Genomic DNA, 27,779 nt, shown 5'->3' with positions numbered 1-27,779 from the left:
ATGCTTCCTGTGTTCCAGGCTCTATGTCATGAACTTGACACACATTCTTGTCTAACCTTCAGGACAACCCTGCAGTAAACAGGAGCTACTCTGAGGGTGGATGAAGGCGGCTGCCCAAGGTCTGGTAGCACACGGTGGAGCTGGGACTTGAAGCCAAGCTGCACGCAGTCTGGTGCTGAGGCCCACGCTTCTAACTACTGTAAAAGGCACCAACAAAATGGCACCAACAGAAAGAAACACACCCACATCCAAATGCACCCAGACAGAAATAAAAATAAGTGACCAGCAATGTTTAAGCCATTTAAGAAGCTACTTATGAGGGAATTACTACGTACTTGGCACTGCGTTACGACGCTACTTGGAGTGGGAGGGGAAGGAATGAAAGAATTAGAAAGCATACGTTTGCTTCCAAGACTCTTCTACTTTCGTTGACCAGTACAGTGAACAATGAGGTGTTAATAATACCTAGGATTTTAAAAGTTCAAACAACTAGTGGAAGGAGGAAACCCAAGCCAAATCGTGGGGAAGAGACAGAAATTTTAGGTGGCCCTTTGTTACTGTAACTTCTCTAGGAGCGCCCTGAGATCTTGGACAATGCATACATGTAACTAGTTCCGCAGAAGGAAGTGCTCGTGGCTGCGTGGTGCGCAGAGCTGACATGTGGCAGAAGGCAACACAGGACACTGCTGCTGTGACAATCGGAGCTGCCAGGCTGGCAGTTTACTCAGAACTGGTCACAGACCTCTGGGGATTCTCCATCGGGAAGTCTGACATCAACTCAAGCTGGAGGGGGCCGTGTGGCTGGGCCACGCCAATGTCTTCACTTTACAAAGGAGGGCAGACTTCAGTCCCCCTGCAGTGACGGCCACGAGTCAGCAGCGGGCCAGGGGCAGAACTGGCTGCCGCCTTCTCCAGGCTAGTGCTCTATCAGCTGCTGCCTCCTTTCCGTCCATCTAGAAGCAGCAGGACTGTGAGCAACTAACGGAAAATAAGGGGAAGTTAAGAAGTCCTTTTATTTTAACTGTGTATTACCATTCAGCAGCAAAGTGCCTTTATTTTCCTCTTCTAAAGCAAGAAAAGATGCAAGGGGGTATGTCATCAAAAAGATAAAATTCTGCTTCTGACCAAGTAATGCCCTATACTTTGTTTTAGTAGAGAAATGATTACAGCACCAATTAAAAACATTGTATTTCCAAAATAAATATTCTGGTACAAAATCTAATTAAAATCTTTCATTTCTGGTAACAAAATCTACAATTTGCTATTTTAAAATAGCATTTAATATACTTACTCTATCATAATGCTGTTCCAAAAATTCTGCACTGAGCAACTTATGTCTTGTAAGTAAATCCTAGAAAAAGAAAATATACTCTTTACAGTTGTTTAGCATTCAAGTTCTTTTAGAAAAGAGAATCCTAAACATTCCACGCCATTTTACCTGATAAAAACTGTAGTTAAAAATTACTATACTTTAAAACTTGCGCATAAATTGTATTGAAAATGTTGATTCTATGCAAGAGCAAATAAAATCATTAATGATTTGAAATTGTTATTGTAATGATTAAGATTGTCACAGGTCTATAGTTCTTAGAAGGAAAAATTAAAAAGCAAACATGAAAGGCAATGGAGACAAAAACCCAATGAAAGGGAATCAAGAACTGAAGTGAAGTAAAAGTAAACATTTGTGATAAACTGTCAAATAGCATACTGCTCCTGGTGGAGAAAGGAAATTTCTTTTATTAGAAAAAGTACTGGAGGTCCCATTTTCTTCCTAAATTCAGTTTCATATTGACTGCAATCCTTTTTCAGAGGCAGAAAGTTTTTCAAAAGTCCCATCATATTACAACATTAGCTCGTAAGTCAGCGGACTAATGCTGCAGACACGTAGAACCAAAGTCAGCGTGAACTAGAGTCCAATTCTGCATCCCTATGAAATAGAGCTTAGGCCTCATCCCACAGCTTTCCCTGGAAACGACTCAAGGATCATTCACTCAGAAAACATCTACTATGTGCCAGGTAAAGTTCTAGGTGCTGGGGCTACACAGACAGAAAGATGTGGTCCCTGCCTTCAAGGACCTAGAAGTTAGCAATGAACTAGCCTTGGTCTCCTCAGGTGGGGATGAGAATGGGAATACGTGACAGCAGGAACGGCCAGTTGATCTCTGGTGACTTAATGAATAAAATTCTTTTAGAGCTGCCTACCGGAGAGGTCAGTGCCAATAATTAATTCCCTTTCTCCAAAACAACTTTCCACATTTGTTTTCTTTGCTCTTTATGTTCTGAGTTACCCAGGTTACAATGAACTCGTGTTTCCTGAAGTATGTCCAGTACAACACTGGTCCTGAAAAGCGCTCTAAGGAATGTTCCATGGCCAACAAATGTGGAAATGCTGCTGCAACTCTGGTTCCCCCGTGGGAATCCATCAGGTCTCAAGAGATTCTGCAGGGAGCAATTCCATTCCCTGTTTTGTTAACATCCTTCCCTGAAAGGCTTTCTTTGCACAGGCTTTCCCCTCGGCCTGGTTACTTACTACCTTCAGACCTCAACTCAGGCATCACTTCCACAGTGAGCCCTTCCTGACTGGTCACTGGCACCAAAGCATGGTCACAGTTATGACGTTACATCTGTGGGATGATTTATTAACGTCTCACTCACGGTAGACTGTAAATTCTATAAATACAAAGGTCAGGTCTATTTTCACTAACTTCTGAATCCCCAGCACCCATGCAGTACCCAGCACATAGTAAGAGCTTAATATTTAATAAATAAATGAATGAACCAACAGAATCAGGGAACATGTTTGGGAAAACATCACATTAAGCAATCTTCAAAGTATGCTTTAAGAAGGCTTCTAACTCCACCCCAAAGATTTACAGGTGTCCAAACTGCTGGATAGGGTATGTGTCCTATGACCATGGAAGAGCTACCCAGTTCCTCCCAAATCCCTCTTGGGGATTAAAACAGGCAAAATTAGAAAACCTGGGGTTTATTTTGAATACCTTCAAGAATCTGGAAAGAAATATGAGGCTTCCCCATTTGGGGAAGGAGGAGACAGTGGGGGAAGAAGAATTTGTATTATGTGAGTATATGGGTCCACGGCATCAGATGTGAGGGAGAGAGGAATGTGCCAACTTTAAGCGAATTTATCAAGCATGCTTCTTAAAGAGAGTGTCCCTCCTCTAAGATGCTACTGTGATCTATTTATGAAGGTCTTGCCTGTGTAGGAGCCTCAAGGGCAGGGTCTGTCTGGACGGCTCACTGCTGAACCCCAGCACCTAAGGAATAGCGCCCAACACAGGGTGGGCACTCCAGACTTGTGAAACAGTGAATATGCCAATTTAAGGACTGCTCTGTCTGGACCTAGGCAAGGCCGACTGTTTCGTGGCTGAGTCTTTCTGGAGGCCAGCACGAGGAAGTACAGCGACAGGAACCGGGCACTCGCTGCTCCGTCATGAACCTGATGCAAGAGAATGCCCGAGGAGGGGGCTTACAGACGGCGGCTCTCAGCTGGGCGTGGATTCTCAGGGACAGGCAGGTAGAAGGTGTTTCTCTGAAAAGCGGAGATCCTAAACATGCTGTGGAAGATTTCTTCCTTTGGTCTGAGTAAGGAGACTGCTTGCCCTGAAGGCTGTCTCTCCAGCACGGGCCAAGTGTCACAGCTGGGCCACACACGACAAGGGGGAGCCTCAAATATCGCCCCATCGGTGACTCTGCTTTTTATCATCTGGCTTAAAGAGACCAGGAAGCTCAGGAAACCGCCGCCAATCTAGGAATCACATCTCCATAGCCTTCAGTAGGAGAGACGGGAAGGGGTTCCTGAGACCGTGAAAGCAGGAGCCGGACCCCAGTGCACGACAGGAGGAAAGCCCTTTGTTAAGAAGGGCCATGTGGGGCCTGGCAGGGAGAGTAAAACATTAGCAGGGAAGAAACAATTGCTGGGAGCCAGCACGCAGGAACAAGGCTGACACTAAGCTGGGAAAAGAGGAGGTGGGGACTTGGGCAGAGCCTCTACTTCCTGAGAGGTGGGAAGAACCTTGCGATCTGGACTAGAGCCAAGAGCTCTGGAGAGCTCAAAGCAGGGTAGGGGGTCAGACACCAACAGACTAGAAAATGAAGGGAAATGGTCATATAGTCAGCATCTGGTAAGTGACGTGCAAAGTTGACAGGGTGCACGTGGTCCCAGACCAGCAAAGTTGCTGGGTCAGCCAGCAGGGAGGGCAGAAAGAGCAGGATTTCTGGCTTCCCAACCTACCTAAACTCTATTACCCGGAGAAAGGTCAGGGATCATCTCCCAAGTCCAGCAGATTGAGCAGCCAACTTTTAGGGTGGGCTGAATCAAAAAGATTCCCGAAAATTACGTGAGTTTGGGTCCCAAACATCATGTGACAAAGACAGCCCTGGAACGCCTGAAGAAACGCTGCTCCCAGGGAGCTGATTTTCACAGGGCCTCAGCAAGTCGTGTGGCCCAAACTCGTGCTTGACGACTACGTCCAAGGACAAGAGACTCGACTCTTCCCACTGTGTGGTTCACCTCTGCAGTTCTTAAAGTTGGAAAGTTCCTGCCGTGCTAGTCAAAACCTATCCCCAGGTTATTTCCAGAATCTGTCAGAGTCAACAAATAGGTTTAACCCATTTTCTATAGGACCCCACTTTAAAGACAAGTAGTGTTCTCATGGCAAGTCCCTACCGAGTCTTCTCTTCTCCAGGCTAAATACGTCCAGTTCCTTTAACCACTCCTCGAATGACAGGTTCTGAGTCCCCCTCACCATCTACTGTCTTCTGAAAGTCATCTATTTGTCTATGTGCCTCTTAAAGTGTAGCGCCTGGAACGGAACACATTTATGTGTTGTTACCTTATAAGCTCATAGTGGGGCGAGACCGTCAACAGCTCCTCAGATCACACACTATGTGGTCATAGGTAGCTCTGGGGTGGCAGCACCATGCTGTTTAATTTTACTGGACATATTCAGAATTTGTTTACTCAAGTAGGCTCTGTAGTCAGAGTCAGACTGCCTCGGTTCAAATTCTGGATTCCCCATTAACTGTCTGACTTCACCCAACACTTCTAGGCTTCAGTTTCCTTATCTGTAAAGGAGATAATAACAATACCTCCTTCACAGGGTTGTCTGGGTGGGACATGAAATTACCTGCATTTCAGTAATGATTACACTTGGTAACGACTACATTTAGTATTAACTGTTACTATGCCTTATTCTCATATCTCACACTTACAGAGCTGGGTCCTCAAGTGAAAGACCGCACCAGTTATCCGTGTTTAACTTCACCTTGTTCTCTCTGGCCTCTCTGGGTCTTTATGAAGCCTTATTTTAGGACCTCTGTTTTCTGCTCTCTATCCCATTATGGCATACATTTGATAAGTATGCCTTGTCGCTTTTTATCCAAGTCTTTAACAGAAATGTTCAATTGTGCCGAGTGAAGACAAATCCACTGAAAATTTCTCTCCAGGATGGTGGCAGTTCATTTTCTGTCACCTTATAAATTATGAACTCGTCATGAATTACTACTCTGAAACCTTATCTAGTGCCTACCTTCACTGTTTCCATGAAAAGAGACCTGTACAATTATTCAACATCTAATGCATCCACACTGTCCTAAAGGAATAATCCTAACAGCTACTGTTTACTGCAGACATACTATGTGGGGGCACCACAAACCTGACATACTAGTATTATTACCTATGTTTTGACAAATGAGAGGACTGCGGTTAAATCAGCAGCAGAGCTGGGAACTGAATCCAGGCAGCTGTGCCTTCAAGCCCCCTGATCTACTGGCATCTATGAGACCAGTAGGACTGACTTACTCTCAGTGAATCCATGCGGGCTATGGGTGCGTGGTTTCCTTTCCAAAATGCTCAGAAATCATCTCTTTAGCAGTATTTTCTAGAACCTCACACAGATACAACTTTAAAATCCAAGTGCCAGCAGCCATTCTGGGGAATCTACCTTCTTTCCTTCTGGAAAACTGGAAATAAATTTGTTGGCCTTCTGACACCCTTTCCCGTCTCCTTAATTCTTCAAAAAAAAAAAAAAATTCAAACAAATATTTTGCTGCTGATTTACTATCCCCCAGTACCCATTCACTCGAGCTATGAATCTTGGACACATTTCAAGCAGGTAGTTTTAATTTCCTTTTAAGACTCAGCACCTGCTCCTCAGACTTGAAATCCAGGGTTATGGATGAGCTGCATTTGTTTGGAGGTTTTTGTGTGTAGAATGCATTTTCTAGGAAGGTAGCTCTGGTCACATTTTCTCAAAGGAGAGAATGAACTAAGGGTTTCTTCTCTTCCATTATAAAAATACTCTCTGCAAAGAGGAACGGCGGCAAACCAGAGAGGAGTGGTCCTCCTTCCCTCCTCATCAGCACCTTCATTGGTGCGAAGGTGAGACCATCCTTGCTGGTCCTTCTCCCTGTGCTGGGTGGCCTTTCCTGGGGTGGGGTGGGGTGGGTGTGGCTTCAGTCTATTTGACAGGTCTGTGCCTCTCCTATATCGGCTTAGTTTTGGGCTGTACTTAATTTTGTTCCTTGGAGAGCTCTCTGTTCAGGGGCCTTAGTTCCCCCTTTCTTGGTCATCAGGAGCAGCTGAGATATAGAAGCCAGGCCTGCTCCTCACTCCTCTCTGTCCTGAGCTCATCCTTAGAATCCTACACAGTTTCTAAAGCTTCCCTTCTTCAAGTGGAGAACACCTGCCTCCCTCTGCCCGGTCCCTCCTGCACTGGCTACCATGCCCTGACAGGGCTGCTTTACCCACAGTGATCCTATCACCACCATCTTCTTGATGAGAATTTCATTCAAAGAAGCTACCCTAACTGAGATGAAATTATCAGCAAGGCCAACCAAGACTGTCAAGTACTGCGAATCAACTTCTGGCACACAGTGAGCACCTCTCTCACCTCTAGGCCAATTCTGCCATCTGTGCCAGGAGCACGTCTCCATGTCCTTCCTCCACTGGGGCAGGTGGCCCGGCTGCATTCTCTCACACTATTGCTGCTCCCCTCCCCTCTGCCCCCACCCTCCTGCTCCCAGAGTGCTCCACTCTCGGGTCCTGGCTGGCTTTCCATCCCTTCTTGACACACGGTGCTGCTACACCTCCCTTCATAACAGGTCTGCTGCTTCTGAACGGGGCACAGCCTTCCACCAGTACATCCTAACCCTGAGTCCCATCCCACCAAGTGCAGTGATCCCTAAGATGTTATTGTTACCATTCTACCTTACAATCTCAAATGCATTTCATTTTGCATTGTACATCAGCATATAAATATCTGAGGTCTTACCCTAAGGCCTCTGAAAACCTCTCTGATAATCCCTAGGCACCTCTTACATCATTACCTTATTCTCATTCAATGTGAAAGGTCCCCAGGCTTTCATCCTATTTTAAGAATGTTCATTCGCCCCGAGGGACAAATTTTATTCAGATGCCAAGCTGTGTGCTCATTACCTCAGCAGCTCCTTATATATAAAACTGAACCCTCACAAGAAAAGTGGCCACTTCTCACTGTAACAGTGTTCATGGTTCCTGAACACAGTCATCTGCATGTTAGTATGTTAAATTCTGATGAAAACTGCAGTTCTAAATATTCACTTAGGAGGTCAGACACTTTATATAAGGGAATGTAACATATAAAGACTCGCTCTCATTGTGAAAAACACTAATAAAGATTACTGCTTTATTTATATACCTTAAACAGCACTCAACTGTGCAACTCAAAACAAAATTGTGCACATTATACCGTGGTAACCACACCATATGTGTACTTAAATTATACAGACATACAACAGGGAGACAAGGCAGGCAGGAGCGGAAGGAACAGTTCCAGTGACTCCGCCCCCACTCCCCCTACCCCTTGCGTTTAATAAACAAGCTTTGGCCTGAGCACGAGATGGGAGAGGTAAGTCCACTGCGCCCTCGAGCCTGTTCATAATAGTGAAATCCCTGTCCTGAACGTGCTTCCAGTATTTAAAGACACGCATATTCCAAATTAACACAGCCCTGAACAGAGGCCAACTGCTTCGTCTGATGCTTTATATGTTCCAATGCAGGAGAGAAATCTGATTTTTACACGTACTGTATTCTATATACCGTATTTGACTGGTAATTGAACAGAAAATTGTACTTTTGACCATATAGGACTTCTGTCTTTTAGAAAGACTTTAGAATCTACCTTTCCGACCTCTTTTAAGCTGTGACTCTACTGTGTATATCTGAGTCTCTCACACACACACACACACACACACAGAATATAAAGTCTCTCTCCCCGCTAGAGGGCAGCCGTGCACAGTCTTGGAGGGTAGAAAGTTTAGGGAAAAAAACAGCACACCCGTTAATCTGACTTGCATGTATTTAGAATTCTATAGTTTTTATGTTACCTTGAATGTGGCAAACGCATCTGAAGCTATGTCAAATGTTGACATTTCGACATATCTGAAGAAATCATAAAACTGTTCTGACCACAAAATGATTTTTGCAAGTGGTTCATGTCTGATGCATTCTCTTAACATTATTCCACAATTTAGAGCTATTTCTGGAGATTCATACCTGCAAAAAGAAAAAAAAGACAAATATGATTGCCTTCTTCCCCAATTACTGCTTTTTAAAAACTCCAACACTGAACAGTTCCAATTTTTAGAACAGGAAGTTTCAGATGTGTCCTAACTGACCAGAGCAGGTTACAAAATGCATTCCTCTTAGAGCAGAATAGGTGCTCAGAGGACTTGACTCTAGAGGGCACACACACAATAGTTGGTCGTGACTGCTTCAAACCTAAGAAAAGTAATAGCCATGAGGATGATCATGTGAATTGAAGTCCACTACTTAAGCTAAAAGGTTTAAAGAGAAGTGTTCAGGATCACACCTCCAGTAGGGTTAATTTTACATGTGGTGCTCTCAACACTTCAGAAAAACCAAAAGCTGAGTCAGAAAACAATATGAAATACAAAATAGTTTCTTAAATTCATAGTACCTAAATGGGTCTATGAAATATATAGCATTTATACTTCAGTTGTTTCAAGATAACACTCAAAATAGACTCTTGGCAACACATAAATACCACAAAGCTGACAGCCTCGTCTTGAGGATGTCACCAAGTGCCGGGTCAGGGATGGCCCAAGGGCTCTCTCAGTGGACACAGGCGACCCCATGACATCCTTCATCAGCTCTCCAAGCACGGCCGTCCTTCACACCCATCTCAACGCCTCTCGCCTCTTCCTGCCCGATGAGTAGAAAGAAAACCTCCTTCTCCCCTCAGCCTAGCAGCCTTTTCCGTTCTGACACACACCAAACCTCTCGGACTGGACTCTGCTACTCTGCTCAGAAACATCGCTCTGTTCCTCCACTTCCTTTCAAGATGCAGGCACAGGTTTAATCTCTTTCCCCACTCACAGTGTCCTCTGGTTTCCTGCCATCGACTCCATTTCCCAACATGCTACTAGGAAGGGCCTCCTCTTGGCTAAAATAAATGGTCTTTCCTCATAACACAAATTCTGCTAGTCTCCTGACATGCAGATCTTTGCTTCTCTCTCTTTAAAAAAAAAGAAAGAAAAACTCTCCCAGTTCTCCTTTCTACCTCCTGACTGTTCCCATTTCTTGCCTGGCTGAGGTCTTTCCTCCGTTGCCTCTGGCCTGCTAGTGACCGGCCTTATGACCTCATGGCTCCCAGCATGACTCCTAAATTGCCCCACTCAGAGCCACCCTGAACTGTAGTTAGGTGTTTTCTGTTGCTTCTGGACAACTTCAGTTAAAGTCTACCATCAACTCTCTGGGTCTAATTTGGCATCACTATTTTGTTTCAGTTACTTGTGTCTAAAACAGGTCTAACAGAACTTTCTTTGATAATGGAAATGTTCTGTATCTGTGCTGTCTACTGAGCACTTGAAAATTGGCTAGTATGACTGATTGTTAAATGTTATTTGATTTAAATTAATTAAAAAAAATACCTGCATGCTGTTAGCAGGTGCTGTATTGAACAGCACAGTTCTAAACCTTCCCTCTTTATCCACTCCTGATCTTCCCATCTTCAGTTCACCACTACTTTTTAATACTTGAGATAGCTCAGTCTCCTTTGATCCATTCCCACTGCTGCATGAAGTCACACCTCCTCATGCAAGTGCCCCCTAACTAGCATCTTTGTTCAAGCTGTATCTAAACAGATCTACCCAACGTACAAGTATATCAATAGCCTTTCCAGCTCAGGGCCTTAAAATGATTCCTTCTTGCTAATCAAATGGACAAAATTCTGGGCTATGACGTGCAGGCTTCCCTGCAGGAGGTACCTTTCCTCTGAGAGGCACCGCTGGGCCAGGGCACATCCTGATTATCTCCCTGCTGTTGCTGATCACCGTGCTCATTCTCACCCCGGTACTTACTCCCTTTTTTCGGTCTATGCATATTCTAAACTATCTGGAATCTCAAGCCTAAGTCCTACTCTGTTATCAACTCTTGCCTTACTGCCTAAACCCACGTTTTATCCCCTGAAATCCAATAGAACGGGTATCTAGTAGTAGTATCCTTTTGTTGTACAAATGTTCATCACAGACCCTCAACCAGATCAAAACGACATTCCTTTGTGTCACCTGCGGCACGGCAGCTGGAATGCTGACTGGCTCTTAGGTGACGAGAATGTCTGCTCACAAAATGGCTGATCGCACAATTCATTTCAGCTGATCTGTAACAGGCAGGAGACTAGAGAGACGAGGGTAAGATACTTTCGTACAACAAGTAGGGCAGGCTTTGATGGCAATTTGTCAAGCTTATCTTGAATGATTAAACCACAAACCAATGAGTACAAGGCAAACAGTTATGCTGCACAACCTGTTAGCACTAGAGTGGAGAGCACATTAACATTTAAATCGCCAGTGAAAAAACCTACTGCCCACAGATGCAGACTAACACTAGCAACAAGATCATTTTCAAATGCACGCTAATACTGGCAGCATAACCCCCCAAAATGTCTAACATCAAAGAACTTCTAGCCTGGGTGGATAATCACATTGCATGAAAGTAGTTCAAACTAATTAATCAACAAAAGCAGAAAAATCTTAAAAAGGTAGCTCACAAGACTCCTGGAAGAAATGGCTGTTTCTGGGTCTCATGCAGGAACCTGCACAAAATGAGCAAGGGACCAGACAGCAAGGAAGCTATCAAAGCCTAATGAGGTTTTGCCAAAAAGACACAGGAGCCAATCTGAAGGAGCTCCCGATAGCCCAAGACAGGGCAATTTGGACATAAAAATTTGGTCATAATGACTGTAATGGATTGAAACACATCAAATATATTTTAAAACCCCCTAAAACTTGAGTTTATAATGATGCTTCAAACAGTAATATACTCATTGCTCATCTAAGGAAGTAGCTAGGGTACCAACTGTTTATACTAAAAAAATGATAATTCAAGTGAAAAAAATCAAGCATCTATTCTGTTTTTCCTACAGCAGTCACTGATGAGGAACGAAACACATTTACTATATGGAGAATGAATAACAGAATTAGGAAATCGCCATTCTCAATCTAGGCAGTGATCCTCAGTGGGTACTGAAAACGTTTAGGTGAAGGGTTGATGGAGAACTTCATGAGAGACAGATTAGACGGACAACACGTGCACCCACTGACCAGTCTAAACATGACCCGAAGAAGGACAACTAGTGTTACCCAGTAAGAAGTACACAGCCCCATTCGTGAAGAATTCTTCAAAACTGAAGCCGAATCTAATCAAACCTCTAGACCTGATCACCAGTTAAAAAGAACAGAGGCTAGAGAAACATGATACATGAAACCACAGGGTGTAAATCTAAAATATATGATTTTTCTACAAAATAAATAACCCAGTTGCTTCAACAAATAAATGGTGTTAAAAGAAGAGGGCAGGAATTATTACAGATTAAAAGACACTTAAGAGTCACAGCAGCCGAATTCAGTTTGTGAAGTTGCTTGAAAACTGATTTAAACAAAGTAACTGAAAAATGACATTTTTGGTGAAAATGAAGGAAATCTGAGCACTGACTGGGTATAAGATGTGAGGTTTTAAAAATGATATTATAATTATGTTAAACAATCCTTTATGTATTATGTACTAGTGCTGCACACTGGAGTGATGTGTGTGAGGAAAACAGGAGGCAAGGAATAGACGAAACAAGAATGACAAAATGTTAGTAACTGCTGAAGCTGGGTGACAGGAGAGAAGGGTTTCTTGTATTATTCCCTCCAGTTTTATGTATATTTTCCACATTAAAAACTAAAAAGGGTGGGGGGAGGGGTTCTGTTGGATCCCAACACCAAGGGCTTCCCCATGCTTCTCACCTCCCTAAGCCGAGGTTTCTGCTCTGGCCAGCTCAGTGGAGAGTCTTAAACCTTTCTTTACATTGTATCTCAAAAGTCTGACTTTATATGATATTTAACAATGTTTTTCGTATCATACCCCTTACTATTCTAAAGTGAAAACACAGGCAGAGTTAACTAATTTATAGATTTTAATAACCACTGCTTTCTATGGAAAAAGGAATATTGGCTTTAAAAATACACAAAGACATCTGGAAGCTGCTCTAAGAACACCAAAATGTCAGGCTACTCACTACATGCTTACACATGCAGTGCTAGATTGAGACAACAAAAAAATTAGATGCCAAAAATTCTGTATGGCAACATCTGAAGAAGCAACATAGATAGTTAGAACTAGAATGAAGGAAATAGGATGCTGGCATCCAACACACGCACTGACTCATGATTTGCCTGAACAAGTCTGAACTTGGGGGAAGTGTTAAACCACAGAGATACGAATCAGAGTGAGGCAAGCTGCCCAGCTCGGGGCAGGGGAGCAGGCTGATGCACGCCCACAGTCATGCCAGTAAAACGCTCGCCCGTCAACTTGACAGCACACACCGGTGCACACCGTACCCAGAGCTGGCAACCGCTCCGGTGTGAAACAACAAGAGGCTACTCTGCCAATCAGTGAGAAGAGAGAGAGGATTTTTTTTAAGCTTCAATTGTAAGGCATTTTTTTTAGTTTTTGTTTGTTTGTTTGTTTGTTTGTTTTGAAACTGACAGGCTACCCAAAGATAAATGCCTGCTTAGTCCAACAGTAATTCTAAGAAGATGCAGTGTGAATTACCAAATTAAGTGGGTTAGCGAATGGACACACACAGGTGCACTGCAAAGGGGACAATGCCATAAACATGACTTTGTAGACTGAAGAAGGTTAAGCTATACAGCGTCCACGCTCCACTTACTGGGCAGCCTTTACTGCCTTACAGTGTGCACATATGTCCAAATAAGATGTCTTTAACTGTAAGATTTAACTGGTATTTCATATAATTAAGGTTTTTACATCTTAGAGTGGTGAAACGAGGCCACAAAGGACTTACCTCTTTCTTCAGTCATGCATGATTTGAGACTTTAAAGCATCACAATTCACCTAACTTTAAAACCCCATGGGCATTTTCAAATTCAGTTTAGCTCACAGGTTGAATTTTAAGGACAGAAATGTGTTCAAGATCTATGGAAAAATGAGCTGCTCAAACTACAGAGAAAATGCTTTCCCACATTTACCATACTGTTTTTGCCCAAGACCATCTTCCCTTTGTATTTTTCAAGTCAAAAATGCAAATTTTATTACATTATACATACCCTTTCAATAACATGAACAAAATATTCTGCTGGGTGCAGATGTATTCAACAGTAGGAGTTCTTGTACCAATTTGTCTTCTGAGAATATTGTTGAAAATTTGAGCCACATCTTTTTTGCCCTATTAGGAAGACAAAAATATTTACCTGACTAAGTATCAAAATGCCCATCCACTCTCCCAAATAAACTAAAATCAAGGCACTGCATATTTATAATTGTGACTGAATATCTTAGTTTAAAATGTTCATAGACATTAAAGTTTCTTATTTTATTTCCTTTATAATTCCAAATTCTAACTTTTAATAGTAAAATATTTTTGACATGAATAATGTGTTGACAAAGTGAAATCTTACTTCATATAATTTGAACCATTTCTAACTCTTAGAATCATGCTGACTCAGATATGAAAAACAAAACATTGCTATATGCTTACATTGTTCAGCGGTCTGATTCCCACCCAAACGGAACAAGAAGCTTCAAGTAGGATGCTCATACTGTAAACAATACAGATAGCTTCCTTTTATAGTGGTAGAAGGAGAAACTATACTCTGCTAGTATAAGAAAAGTGAAAGAATTCTCAAAGAAGTTAAGCTTTAATGGTAAGTAGATATATCCTATTAAACTAGGTCTACTTGGGAAAAGCTTTACATGGATTAATAACGAAGGTACTAAGTGTCACATGATGCAATAGTTTAAAGATCAGAATTATACCACTGTATTTTACTAAACAAAATAGCGCGATGTTAACGCTATATGGTGAATCTTATAATGAAAGCTGCACAAGAATCAACAAATAGAGAAGCAGACTCCAAGAGATGTTTCAGAGCAGCCACCTGCTGTGAGGCTGACAAGTATGCTGGGGAGTAAGGGAAATGCTGGCTTTCCAGAGATCCCCCTGGGGCCTGTGCTAGGTCTGGAGTAGTAACGGCAATCTCTAAGAACCAGTTTCAAGGGCACACATTTCTTTTAAATTCATGTCTCTAAAGTCCCAAGTGACTTTAAACTCGGGGTACAGGTTGGGGAGCTGGGTGGGTAGACAAAGAAGGAACTAGATGTTCCAGTGCATTCGCACCTTTGCAGCAGAAATAAAAACTGTTGTTAGAATTTGATACTCCATTAAAAATACATGAAACCAGCTATTAAGTGGAAATATCATAGTTCTATCTGTTCTAAAGGACAGAAATACATTTTTATTCTTTTTTATTATCTACAGGTAATATACTCAAGTAGCCTATGAACCACACCTTCCCATCCTTCTCCGAAGTTAAATCTGTCTATAAGTTTGTCATTTTCCCCCCTGGTTTTTCAAACACCTACATAGATATCCAATCCCTCAGAACAATAAACACTGGGGCTTGAAACAAAGCACACCTATGACAAAGAGTCAAAGAGGAGACTGCTCATGACCATGCCAGAAACCTTCATTACACGCTTCTCAGAACAGTATCAAGGACCATTCTTCTCACTATTAAATTCACTGAATATCTAACCATCAGATCTGGTATGATCTGGCTGTATAAGCCTGGGAAAGGATCTCAAATGCCTCCCAGGGCTGGTCAGGAAATGCAAACGAGTGCAGCAGGCCCTGAGGCAGAAGAGCAAGCTGTGCTGCCTGTAGCAAACTCAAGTGCGGATGCCTCCCGCGTGGCAGGCGGAGGGGGCCGTGCAGGACCACACGCCCAGTGCTGCCAAATGTTCAACAGAAGCCAGAAATTCAAAATTGTGTATATAATCTCCTGTCAGTTTAAGTTACCCTAATTTAAATATTTAAAAGCAGTGCCAAACAAACACCTATAATCTCTGCTGTAATAAGTTCTCAACAAGTTAAAAAAATTAGGCGTAACTAGATGTTCTCTAAGATCTCATCTATCTCAACAACTCTAAAAGTCTATTCTTCTTTAGACTGTTTATTCCTTGAGAGCCAAGGACCAGTGAATTACGTAAAACAGCAGCTGTATATTAAGTACAACCTAAATGAAAGGGCATAATGAATACCTAAGAAACTTCACATACAATGTAGTGAAACAGGGGGGTAGCAGGGGGAACCTGGCCTAAGCCCGAGACGCCCTTGAGCTCCTGCCCTGGCCCCGCTAATTAGGCAGACAGCCTGGGCATGCTTGCAGGTCAGTTTCCCTGAGCCAAGAGCCCAACAGGAATCGTAAGGAGTTTCAAAGGAGAGAACACACGGAAAAGAGCTATAAAAATTGATTTCTTACCTCAAAGTCAATAAGCTGTAAGTCAGCTACCAGGGTGCTAAGGAGGCCACTGTTATACAGTTCCTGAGCAAGCTGTGCCACTGCTTCTGTCTGTGGCTCTTTTTCATTTGTGCCGTACAGAATTTCTTTCATGGCAACCAGATTTTTGGAAACTTCTTCTGTAGCCTGATTTTGTAGGAGAGGAGAAAAGTAATTCATTTAAACAAACATAAACAGCATACGTACATTTGCTAAATACCTTCCCCATATATTATGTACCCACAGATTTTTGTACAAGAGAGTGGGAAAGCCCCATCCTTAACCTCAGGAGTCAAACACTGAGTGAAAGTGAGTGAGTGAGTGAGTGAGTGAGAGAGAGAGAGAGAAAGAGAGAGAGAGAGAGAGAGAGAGAGAGAGAGAGAGAGAGAGAGAGAGAGAGAGAGAGAGAGAGAGAGAGAGTGTGTGTGTGTGTGTGTGTGTGTGCGCGCGCAGCGCGCGCGCACGTGCGCGCGCGCATGCGCCCATGTAGGGACTGACATACGCGCTCAACAGAGAAGGCTGCCAGATTCACAACCTGCACACCTGAATTCTGAAAACAACGTTGTTATAGTAGAAGCAGGGAGTAAAGGTTCAATTCTGCCTCCCCTGAGAGAGAAACAACGTGGAAGAGGCATGTGAGCTGACCCTGAGAACTGGGAGACACTGACAAGCAAGGACCCGCTGGGGAGGAGACTGGGGGAAAGGACTGACAGGGACTGGGCTGAGGTAGAGGAAGCAGCACAGGGCCTGTCAGAGAAAAGGTGTGGAGGGAATAAGGGAGTAATGGCAGAAATGAAGCAGAAAGAGGCCTTGAATGGAAAGCTAAAATATTAGCAATAAATAAAAAGACACTAAAAGGTTCCTACTTCTGGCCAAGATGAAGAACAAGGGTCAGATTTACCTTTCCCCATGAAAAGGGCCAAAAATTGGAGAAAATATATGAAACAATGAATTTTAAACATGAAACTTCAGGCAGCACGGGACAGCGAGCCCTGAGAGAAGGGAAACAAATGAAGTGAACCTCACAACTGCCCTGGCTCATTACCCAGACAGAATCTCTAGGCCATATCACAGGAAGGGAAAGACAGGCAGAACAGGCAATCTCCTCATGAGGAGACCGAGCTCGGCATCTACGGAGGCCGAGGAGACGTGTTAGTTCCGCAGTGCAAAGTACCAGAAAGCAGAGAGAGGCACTGAACGGGTGTTAGAGACCTGCAAAGACGCACTTGCTTCTCCAGCTGAGTACTGATAAGCACATGCATACAAGGAAAGCACCCCAGGCCGGGGAACAGAGCCATGGAGCTCACACAAGGCTCACATCAACCTGATGGAAAACCTCATATTCACAGGCAGCAAGCAGAGCTCTCAAAGGGCTTTGTCTCTGCTGTTATAAAAAATTAGTCCTGGACTAATTTCTGCTCTAGTCCTGCCAAACAATGAAAAGCAAGCCTAGAAAGAATTGAAACTGGAAAACACAACCATTAAGGGGGAGAAGAACCAATCAATAGAAATAGCCCTGCAAAGTGACACAGACGGTAGAAATTAAATAAGGACATTGAAAGTTACCATAACTACTGTCAATATATTCAGGGCAAAAAATGAGCATGTTAAGTAAAGGTAAGGAAGACATAAAAAAAAAAAAAAAAGACCAAAATCAAACACTTAAAAACAAAAATTACAGTATCACCTCACACCAGTCAAAACGTCCATCATTGAAAAGTCTACAAATAATAAATGCTGGAGAGGGTATGGAGAAAGGGAACCCTCCCACACTCTTGGTGGGAATGTAAATTGGTGCAGCCACTATGGAGAATAATATGGACGTTCCTTAAAAAACTAAAAAATAGAGTTACCATATGATCCAGCAATCCCACTCCTGGGCATGTATCTGAAAAAAACTAATTCAAAAAGATACATGCACCCCAGTGTTCAACAGAAGCACTATTTACAACAGCTAAGACATGGAAACAACCTAAATGTTCATCAACAGATGAATGGATAAAAAAGATGTGGTGTGTATACACACACACACACACACACACACACACATATACACACAATGGAATATTACTCAGCCATAAAAATGAATGAAATAATGCCATTTGCAGCAACATGGATGGACCTAGAGATTATCATACTAAATGAAGGAAGTGTCAGACAGGGAAAGATAAATATCATATGATATCACTTATATGTGGAATCTGAAAAAAATGATACAGATGAACTTATTTACAAAACAGAAATAGACTCAAAGACATAGAAAGAAACTAATGGTTACTAAAGGCGGGGGTGGAGGGATAAATTAGGAATTTGGGATTAACAGATACTACTATATATAAAATAGATAAACAAGGATCTAAGGACAGGGAACCATATTCCATACCTTGTAATAACCTATAATGGAAAAGAATCTGAAAAGTAATAGATACGTATATGTACAACTGAATCACTTTGTTGTACACCTGAAACACTGTAAACAACTCTACTTCAATAAAAAAAATAAAAACTACAGGGTCTGAAACAAAAATGACACTGGATGGGATTAACAGATTAGACATTATGGAAGAAACGGTTAGTAAATATGAAGACAGAGCAGCAAAAGCTATCCAAAATGAAACACACAAGGGGGGGAAGAGCACATCAGGATACTGGAAGCAGTCTGATGCATGTGTAACTGTAGTCTAACATATGTGTAACTACAGTCCCCAAAGGAGGGGGAAGGCAGACAAAACATATGAAGACATAACAACTGAAAAATTTCCAAATTTGATGGAAACTGTAATCCCATGGAGGCAAGAAGTTTAAAAAAAATTCTAAGCACAAGAAACAGGGAGAAAACTATGTCAAGGCATGGAAAAATCAAATTGCTTAAGTTCAATGAAGAGAAAAACTTATGGCAACTAGAGGGAAAAAAAAACATTACAAAGAATCAAAAAATGACAACAGCCTTCTTGACAGAAATGATGCAAGTCAAAAGACAGTAGAAGAACATCATTAAAGTTCTGGGGAAAAACAAAACTAAACTGTCATTGTAGAATCCTATAACCCACTGTAAAAATATCATTCAAAAGTGAAGATGAAATAAGAGTTTTTGAGACATAGAAAAGCTGGAAGATTTTGTCACTAGCAGACCTGTGCTATAGGAAATGTTTAAGGAAGTCCTATACGCAGGAGATTCAAGGTGAGAACCTGTATATACAGAAAAGAAGGAAGAACACTGGAGATAGTAATGCAAATAAATATAAAAGATTTTCCTAGTATTTAAAAATAATTGGCTGTTTAAGTAACTGTATTCTGGGGTTATGACATATGTAGACCAAGAATATGTGGCAACAGTAACTCAAAGGGAGGTTAGTGTTGTAAGGTTTTTCTATGTGAAGCAGTATCTATTTCTTGAAGACAAACTAAAAGTTAAATGCATATACTGTAAATCTTAAAAGAACCACTATAAAACAAAACAGTTACAGCCAATACACAGAAAAAGCAGGTTATTAAATGTATACGAAAAATATGAAGGCTATAAAAAGCTAAATAAACAGAAGTATTTATGACCAGAAATATACCTCAGGGAGATTACTTAACACAGAGTCAGAGGACAGCAATGCTTAATGCTACCTAAAGAATCATCTAGGTCCACGGTGTTCCCTTTTACAACCTCATAATCCTCTTACCAAATGGTCACATTGCTTCACTTTAAATATTTCCAGTGTCCAGTAATGAGTATGAACAGATTTTAGAATCAGACAACTGTTAGAAAATGTTATAGTGAGACAAACATTGCCTCACCATAGTGTCTGCTGGTCCTGGGCCTGCACTGCAGATAAGCCAGTCTCCTAACGTCTCCTCCACATAAAGGCTCCTCACTGAAAACAGCTTGTCTGTCTTCCCCAAATAGTCTTCTCCAAAAACCTCCGCTCAGCTTCTTTAACTGTCCTCCTTATTAAAGGCAGGACTAACATTTCAACTCTATCCAGATGGAATGATGCAGAAGACACCAGACAGCCACTTTCCTGCAAACGCTGCAAATGTCATTGTAGCTCAGGACCGCCATGAAGAATTTCTGCAGTTATATCATATAATTCATTCAAAGCCAGATCTTTGAGTAACACTGCAATGATGGCTTTAATACTTCTCGCTATTTAACTTAATCTCATTAACAGCCCATCATTCAACATTGTGGAAGTATTTCTGAATTCTGAAGGACATCCAGTATGCCAGCTATAGCTCTCATTTGTATTAACTGAAAATCTGATAGGTAGGTATGTCTCCCATGCCTCAATCCCTAACCAAAATGCTGAAAAGGAAGTAGCTATGAATGGAGCCTTTGAATCATCACACTCTTTTCAGCAACAATCGGCTAATAATCTTTTGGGTGTGGTTGCTCAGCCACTTATATCTATACTTATTTCCAAATCACATTCAAAAGGCTTTTTGCTAACTACTCTGATTAAAATATGAATATACTATTTCCTCCATATTTCCTGAATAAGAGGACATGAAATGAAGTTATTTGGTATGACTTCTTTACTTAGTCTTTGCTGGTTTCTACTGACTACTGCTTTCTTTTCTAAATGCTTATAAATTATCCTCCTCCTAATCCCATCATGAAACCTTATTCAGTATCAATATTAAGCAGAATCTTTACCTTTTCCAGTCTGCTGTTACTACTCTATTCTGTTAATGCCTTAGATTTCTGACAGCAGTTTGTCATCATCCCATATATAAATCTTAAGTATCTCAGCATGTACTTTTTCTGAGCCAGGTGATAAAAATCACTTATTAGCAGTAAATGTTCTTTTATAATCTAATTACATGTGTTGCCTTTTCAATTTCTTTGTATTAGTCTTTATTCTTAAGACGATTCTCTTTGACAGGGCAGAATCTGGCAATTAGTAGGTTTTCTGAGTATTATCTGTGGATTTTATTCAGTGACCCTATGTAGTAGACCTCAGCCCCCTTTGCTTCTTTGACTAGATCAAAGCTTGGGGGCTTTTAACAACCCTTCATGTGCCTGAGTTTTATACTCTGCTTTGAAATCATGATAGGATTTTGAATCTGAATTCAGACCATACTCTATGCTTTCTGATAGTAAAAGATGAGTAAGAAGTGGGGGTGTATTTTAAGGCATGGGGTTTGTTTCTGAGGTGATGAAATTTCTAAAATTGACCATGGTTGTGGTTGCACATTATCTGTGAATAAACTGAAAACCACTGAATGGTACACTTTGGGTGGGTGAATTGTATGATGTGCAAGCTATATTGCAATAAAGCTGTTTTTGAAAAACAGAGGAGAGAAGCAAGGAAACAGAAAGCTACTTAAGGGACTTCTGAGATTAAAGACATCCTGGTTTCACACGTAAAGCTCTCTTCTTGCCTTTCAGAAGACGACACTGTCACCTACATCATGAGTGTGGAGGAAAATACCAATGGAATTCCCTCATCTGCTAACCATTATACCCCTCGACCTATATTAACCCTCCTCGCTCTGGATTCCACTCACCTCCTTGCTTTCTCAGGATCTCATCCCATCTGTTATCTCCTTCTCATATAGTCAGCTCCCCTCTTACTTGATTCCCCTCAAACTCAATTTTAAATATGATCAAGATTTTCATTAACAAAATTACATAAGCTCTCCTTTGACTGCATAACCCACTCCCAGCTACTGCCTACCCATAATTAAACCTCTCAAAACACCTACCTGTGTTTTATAGCCCACATATCTTTCCAGTTCACTCTCCACCTCAATCCCATGTGCCTTCTATGACTAGTACTTTATAACTTTAAGACAGTTACCAATGACCTGCCTGCCATTAAACACAATTTTCAGTCTTCATTACATGTGTGCTCTTGGCAGCATTTGAAGTTGTTGATTACATCCTTCTTTTAAAACTGATCCTCCCTGTCCTCTGTGACTTACCAAAACTCTAATTTTTTTCTTCCTGTCTCGCTGGTTGCTCCTTCTAAGTCTCCTTTTCAGCTCATCCTCCTTGACTGGGCCATTTAGACACTGGGAATTCCTCAAGGCAGAGCACAAGGCCCTCTTCTCATTCTGTCATCTCTCCCTAAGTGATCTCATCCGCACCCACATCTTTAATTAACCCTTAAATGCAGATGCCTCGCAGATTCCTATCTTTAATCCAGTTCTCTTACTAGTATATTAAACAGCCTACTCAAAATGTCTCTACTTGGATGCTTCAAGGGACCTCAGACCTAACGCACCTAAAACAGAACTCATGACCTTGCCTGATGCCTGGTATTCGTCCCTTGTCCCATATTTCTGGGAGTGATACCACTGCTGATGCTCTTAACATCTCAGAAACTTAGGATTAATCCTCTTCCATCTTCCTCACACTGCCCCAATATCTACTTCATCATCAAGTCCCCCATATCCATCTATTTATCCCCCCACCATCACCATCCAAGTCAGAGTCTCCGTAACTCTTGTCTGGACTACTGAGTAGACTACCGACTGGTTTCCTTGAATCCCCTACAGTCCATTCTCCACATAACAACTAGACCAATCTTTTCATAACAGAAATATGATTAACATTTGTGCTCAAAACTTAAAAGGCTTTGTCTTAAAATGCTTACATTTTTGTGTTTCAAATGCTTTAATTACCTATTGCTCTTAGGATGGAGAAAATTTCCTTTTAACATGGCCTGTAAAACCCTGAATCGTCTGACCTACCTCTCTGACTTACCTTCCAGTGCAATTCCTCCCCCCACTATCTATACACCAGTGCTCTGGTCACACTGGTCTCCTGTCAGGGTCCTTGCATACGTGGTTTCCTATGCCTGCAACGTTCTTTGTGCTCACATCCTGCCCCACTTCCTGGCCAACTCCCACTCTCCCTTCATTGCTCAGCTCAACGATCACTTCCTCAGAGAAGTCTTTCTAAGTAAATTCTATCATACATTCTCCTACCACCTGGTCCTTCTTCAGTGTTTCTCAGAGCTGCATATAATTCTGCTTTTCCTTACGATTTCTAATTAATGTCTGTTTCCTTCTGCTCCATCAGGAGCCCAGTGCTTGCAGGTGCTCTGTACATGCTTCATGAAATGACTGAACATCAGTATAAAATCCAGAGGAACATGGGATGGAGGGAAATGTGACATTATCACACCATAAAGTCAAGGAATTCCTTCTTAAAAAGTAGTGCAGATACAGGGGCTGGAAGGAAGGACACCCTGCAACATCTCACCGAGAAAAGTTAAGGGAATCTACTTGGTAGAGTTACAATGGCGAGCAAGGAACCTAACTCCTCGTTTTCTCAGAGAAAACAGTCTGGAAGAATACACACCAAACTGAGTACAGTCTGCCTATGGCAAGGGGTAAAAAGAATACTTTCACTTTTCATTTGCCGTACTTTAGAGCTGTCTGAATGTTTTACAATTCATATTTTAATTTTTTTAAAGAGCAAAATACCATAGGGAATGAGATAAATAGATGAAAGTGTTCAGTATGTTGGTAACAACTGGTTTATCTTCCTATTTCTACTTTCGTTTCCCCCTTTTCACTCTTCCCCACACAACCCTAAACTTTTAAGATTTCTAACAAATAACTAAGTATATAGGTCACATATGTAAATAGGTCTACCAACCATGTAAATAGGCACTTAAAAAACAGCGCCACAAATGATGCCAAATAAAAAGCTAGTTTGGAATAGAGCTTAACAGATAAAAGGTTGACTCGAACTACTCTGAAATAGAGAATGGCACTGGGGACAAGAAACTTCCAAATACCTGGGTACTACCAAGGTTAGTTACCATCTTCACAGGATAATCGGCAGCATGATATAAAAGAAAAACTAAACTTCATCAACTTTATTGTTTATTAACAGTCCTGATAAATGAGAGTGATCAAGTTCATATTTCAATTGATGACTTCTAATTTAACGCATATTTCAACTATTTGTGTGATTTCTGTTCCCCAATATATCAACCACACGTTGATTAAAAAAGAGCTTAAAAAATAAGTAATATGACCAACTATTACTAAAAGGTGATCAGAAAAGCTTAAGAATTTATGTGTTTCACCAGAAAAGGCGATGAAGAATTTACTGAATGAAGATGCCACATACAGAGCAAATAACTTGGCCATAATTCTTATTTAGATTTCACCTGGTTCTCTACATCAGCATTCATAGTAGTGACCCTGCCCAGTTCCCCATCTCTGGCCAGCCTGCATTATATCAATATGTTCTCTGCCTCCCTGACCACATCCTCCTTATCTGCCACCTTCCAGTTTGTCTCCTCACACCTACTCAGTAAGCTATTCACACTTACAGCTCCTCACACACTGTACCCACGTCAAGCTGCTGAGATCATCATGATACCTAATCCGCTGGGCTCCGTAATGACCGTGCTACCTGTCTGGGAAGACTGTATGTTTCAGGGCTGCCCGTGCCTGTGGCTCCAGGTCTCTCACTCCCCTACGCAACGCTGGATGGCCTTTACTGAAAATCTTCTCTACTTCAGCGCCCAGGGTTCTGAGCATTGCAGAGAAGGTGATGGAACTTGTGCACACTTGGTTCACTAAAATTCATCCTGTTCAATTGCCTTCACTCCCTCCAGAAACATTCCTTTCAGCTGGATTGGTTTTTAACCAGTTACTCCCAGCAGCAAATATTTTAAACAGTTGCTTCACTTTCCTCAAGAGGCTTTAGCTCTCTTTCCAGTCTACGTATCTGAACATTTAGCTTCACTCCTTCCATACTGAGATAAGACTTTCTAATGAAAACATCTTCAACTTCCTTGATCCATCTTGTGTATCCCTGCCATCCTCTGTCTCAACCCTGCAGACACAGCAGAATCACTTGGGGGACTTTTAAACAAAGATGCCCACTCCCCTAAGAGACTTGTCAAAGACAAAAGGAAAAACAGCACTTTAATATGGAGACAGCCCTTAACCATGTGACCAAACCTGAACAGTAACAAGACGACTGACCGCATGTGCCTCTAGAAAGGACATGCCACAAAGGGCACAGCATCACTTCTGTGGGTTTCTTGCCAAAAAGGTATCACTTGCATTGAATCATGAGGAAACATCAGCCAAACTCAAATTAAGGAAGATTCTACAAAATAACTGGACAGTATTTTCCAAAAGTGTCAAGGTGACTAAAGTCAAAGACAGATTGAGAAATTGTTCCGGACGATAGGAGACTAAGACGTTATAGCTAAATGCGACGTGTGATCCTGAATTGGATCCTGGTCCAGAAAAAGGACATAAGCAGGACAACTGCAGAAATTTGAAAAAGGTTGTGGATTACTTAATAGTACTATATCAACATTAGTTTTCTGATTTGATTGTTGTACTGTGGCTACATAAAATGTTAACATTTGAGGAAGCTGGGTGAAGACCACTCTTCTTGCAATCGTTTTTATCAATCTAAAAAGCTCTTCAATCTTCGTATTTTGCTTTTACTTCACAGGTAAGAGGCACCCCTCCTTAGTTCCCCAGCTGATGGCTCTATGTACGTGTGCTGGAGAAAGGGCCTACACATGGAGGGGGCCGGCCTTGAATCAAGTCCCCCCTTGCAATTCTGTCAATAGTGTGGCCTCATGGAAGGTTGCTGGGCTCAATGCCTGCTGGGATCCATTCCATTTCTGAAGATCTCAATCCCAAATAAGGGTTCTCCCAATTCTCTTTGACCACATCACCTATTCTCACTCTTTTGCCCTGGAAGCTTTGTCTCTGCTCAAGCAACCCTGAGAGACTGAATGCTCAAACTGCTCCCCTTCCCTCTCACAGCCCATTCCCCCCCTCCCCTGTTCTCCTCCTGATGCCACAGCAGTTGATACAGGTCTCAGTCCTGGCCTTGCAGTGCTGTTTCTTCTCATCCCTACCTTTCATTTCCCTACCATACATTCGAGAGCTTTGGGAAGGGCCTGCTTACGCGTCTTTACACCCTCCTGCCGCCAGTGTCTGAGACGGTGATTTGCACATGATCTGACTTCATGATTCTGTCACCTGACTGAACTGCCGGGAACATCTCGTCAGCAGAACCCGGGGTTCTGAGACACAGACGCCACGCTTGTGTGGCCAGTGAGTCTCTATTATGCTTCATGGGTACAGACTACTAACATGGTCAACTGTTTTATAAATACATGGTCGTGAGAGAAACGTGAGAGAACAGCCACTCTGTTGGGTGAGAAGCCCACTCCTTTGACTGGAAAATGACGCGGACCCTGCCTCACTAGCTCACTGCCGACTCGTCTCGGTGAGAGGCATAGAATTTTAATTCTTGGTAGTTTTCTTGCAGCTTTTGAGAAGTAGTTTGACCTGTGTGATTCTACTAAGTAGCCATACTGTGGGAGTTTGGGACACGCAGCCGAGCAAAGCCACAGAGGAAAGAGTCTGAGGCTGGGCAGTTTCTCAGAGTCAAGGCTCTGGGTTAAGAAGTGCCGCCCCTAACTACCGGCGGGGGGCGGGGTGGGGGGGAGGCAGGCATATTAATCCTCCACAAACAACTTTACTTCTAATTAGTATCTTAAAAAATATTTTTAAATTAAACAATTTAAGGTACAGGATCTACTTAAGCAGTAACAAATGTTCCAAAGTACACAACTACTACTTGCCTTACGAGTAACAGTACCAGAATTATACTTCTTTCCCTCCCAGAGTGAGCAGACAAGTAACTACTCCAAAATTTTCAGGGTAGTGCCCATAATAACTTCTCCAGTTAGAACTAAGACTGTAAGACTTCCTGTTTCCTCATCAAAAAATACGAGGTGGAAAAAAGTCAAACAGTACAAATGGCCTATTTCAAGACACCCACCAATTCAGGTTTCATGTTAAATCTCTTCCCTTAAGCCCAACGTTCCCACAGTATACCTGTCCCTGTACTATTTTACCATCAGCAGCAGCAACCACTCAGATACAAAACACAGATGCAAAAATACAATTTTAGAAGACCAGAGGAGGTACTCACTCACCCACAAGTTCTTCCAGATCATGTCTCTAAGGGCTCAAAGCCCTTATTACCCACTCCTCCTCTAGACCCAACAAGGCCCAACTACTTTTTTTTAATAGCTAAAGTTACTTGTGAAGCCTAGCTTATTAATATATAAAGCACACTTACAGCAACATGGTTAAAGTATAGATGAGGCTTAATTCAGAAATTAAAAGGCTAATAACCTTAAAAGAAGATATTCTACTTTATAATAATATTAACTTAAAATGATAAGAGATTTCCCTCCTCCTATCAGAGGCAAAGACTTCTAGAAGATGGGCTAGTAGTATTTTAGCAAAATATTATCAAAAAGCTTTTTTAAAAGGTGCAATCCCTCTGAATCACCCATTGTACTTACAGGGAATTTACCTTGGGGGAAATAGCTAATTACACAAAGATGTAAGTATAAGCAGTGTCATTTACAAGAGCAAAGGCTTAAAAGTAAAAGTTATCCCACTGAGCTGGTTAAATCATGGTGTGCCCATAAAATGTGAGATCATGGCAAGCTTTAAGGACAATTAAGTAGATCTATACTGATAAGCAAAGATGTTAACATTAAAATTAAAACACAAATGAGGTTCTAAAATAGCATGGTTTTGTGTGCAGTATCTTATCTGCCCCAGAAAGAGAGAGAGAGTCAGAATATGAATGAGAATTGGTGAGGATATCCTATCATCTTAACAGCACTCACTCGTGGGGCAGTGTAATCAGGATGAGCTTTATTTTTCCTTACATACTCTGTTGAATTTTTGGAATGAACATCAACTAAAATACATTATTTCATACAGATAAATGTAATTATAGAAATCAGTTAAGACTAGGCTCAATGAAGGAAGACTAGAGCTCTTGCACACACATGTACCCACACACCCACATTACCTATGGAGCGCTTATAAAAAGGGAAAGAGGGAGAAGCTGCAAATTTCAGCCTCCTCTCCCCTCACCAAATGATTTTAAGTGTACA

At 41.8% G+C, this 27,779-nt stretch overlaps 1 protein-coding gene across 2 annotated transcripts in view; it reads right to left on the bottom strand.

The window, feature by feature from the left end:
* CAB39 (calcium binding protein 39) overlaps window positions 1–27,779 on the bottom strand; it is an 85,531-nt gene that overhangs the window by 8,098 nt on the left and 49,654 nt on the right. For both annotated transcript variants that reach the window (XM_031452370.2, XM_064485255.1), the window contains exons 3-6: window positions 15,847–16,011; window positions 13,633–13,751; window positions 8,386–8,554; window positions 1,292–1,351 (exon numbers count right to left, since the gene is read on the bottom strand). In XM_031452370.2, coding sequence (XP_031308230.1) covers window positions 1,292–1,351; window positions 8,386–8,554; window positions 13,633–13,751; window positions 15,847–16,011 — 513 coding nt within the window. The remainder of the gene's footprint in view (window positions 1–1,291; window positions 1,352–8,385; window positions 8,555–13,632; window positions 13,752–15,846; window positions 16,012–27,779) is intronic.

This window comes from Camelus dromedarius, chromosome 4, assembly GCF_036321535.1.
Source record: "Camelus dromedarius isolate mCamDro1 chromosome 4, mCamDro1.pat, whole genome shotgun sequence".
NCBI classification, from domain to species: domain Eukaryota; kingdom Metazoa; phylum Chordata; class Mammalia; order Artiodactyla; family Camelidae; genus Camelus; species Camelus dromedarius.
The sequence above is the reverse complement of the archived record's forward strand: the minus strand, read 5'-3'. Positions and strand labels throughout refer to the sequence as shown.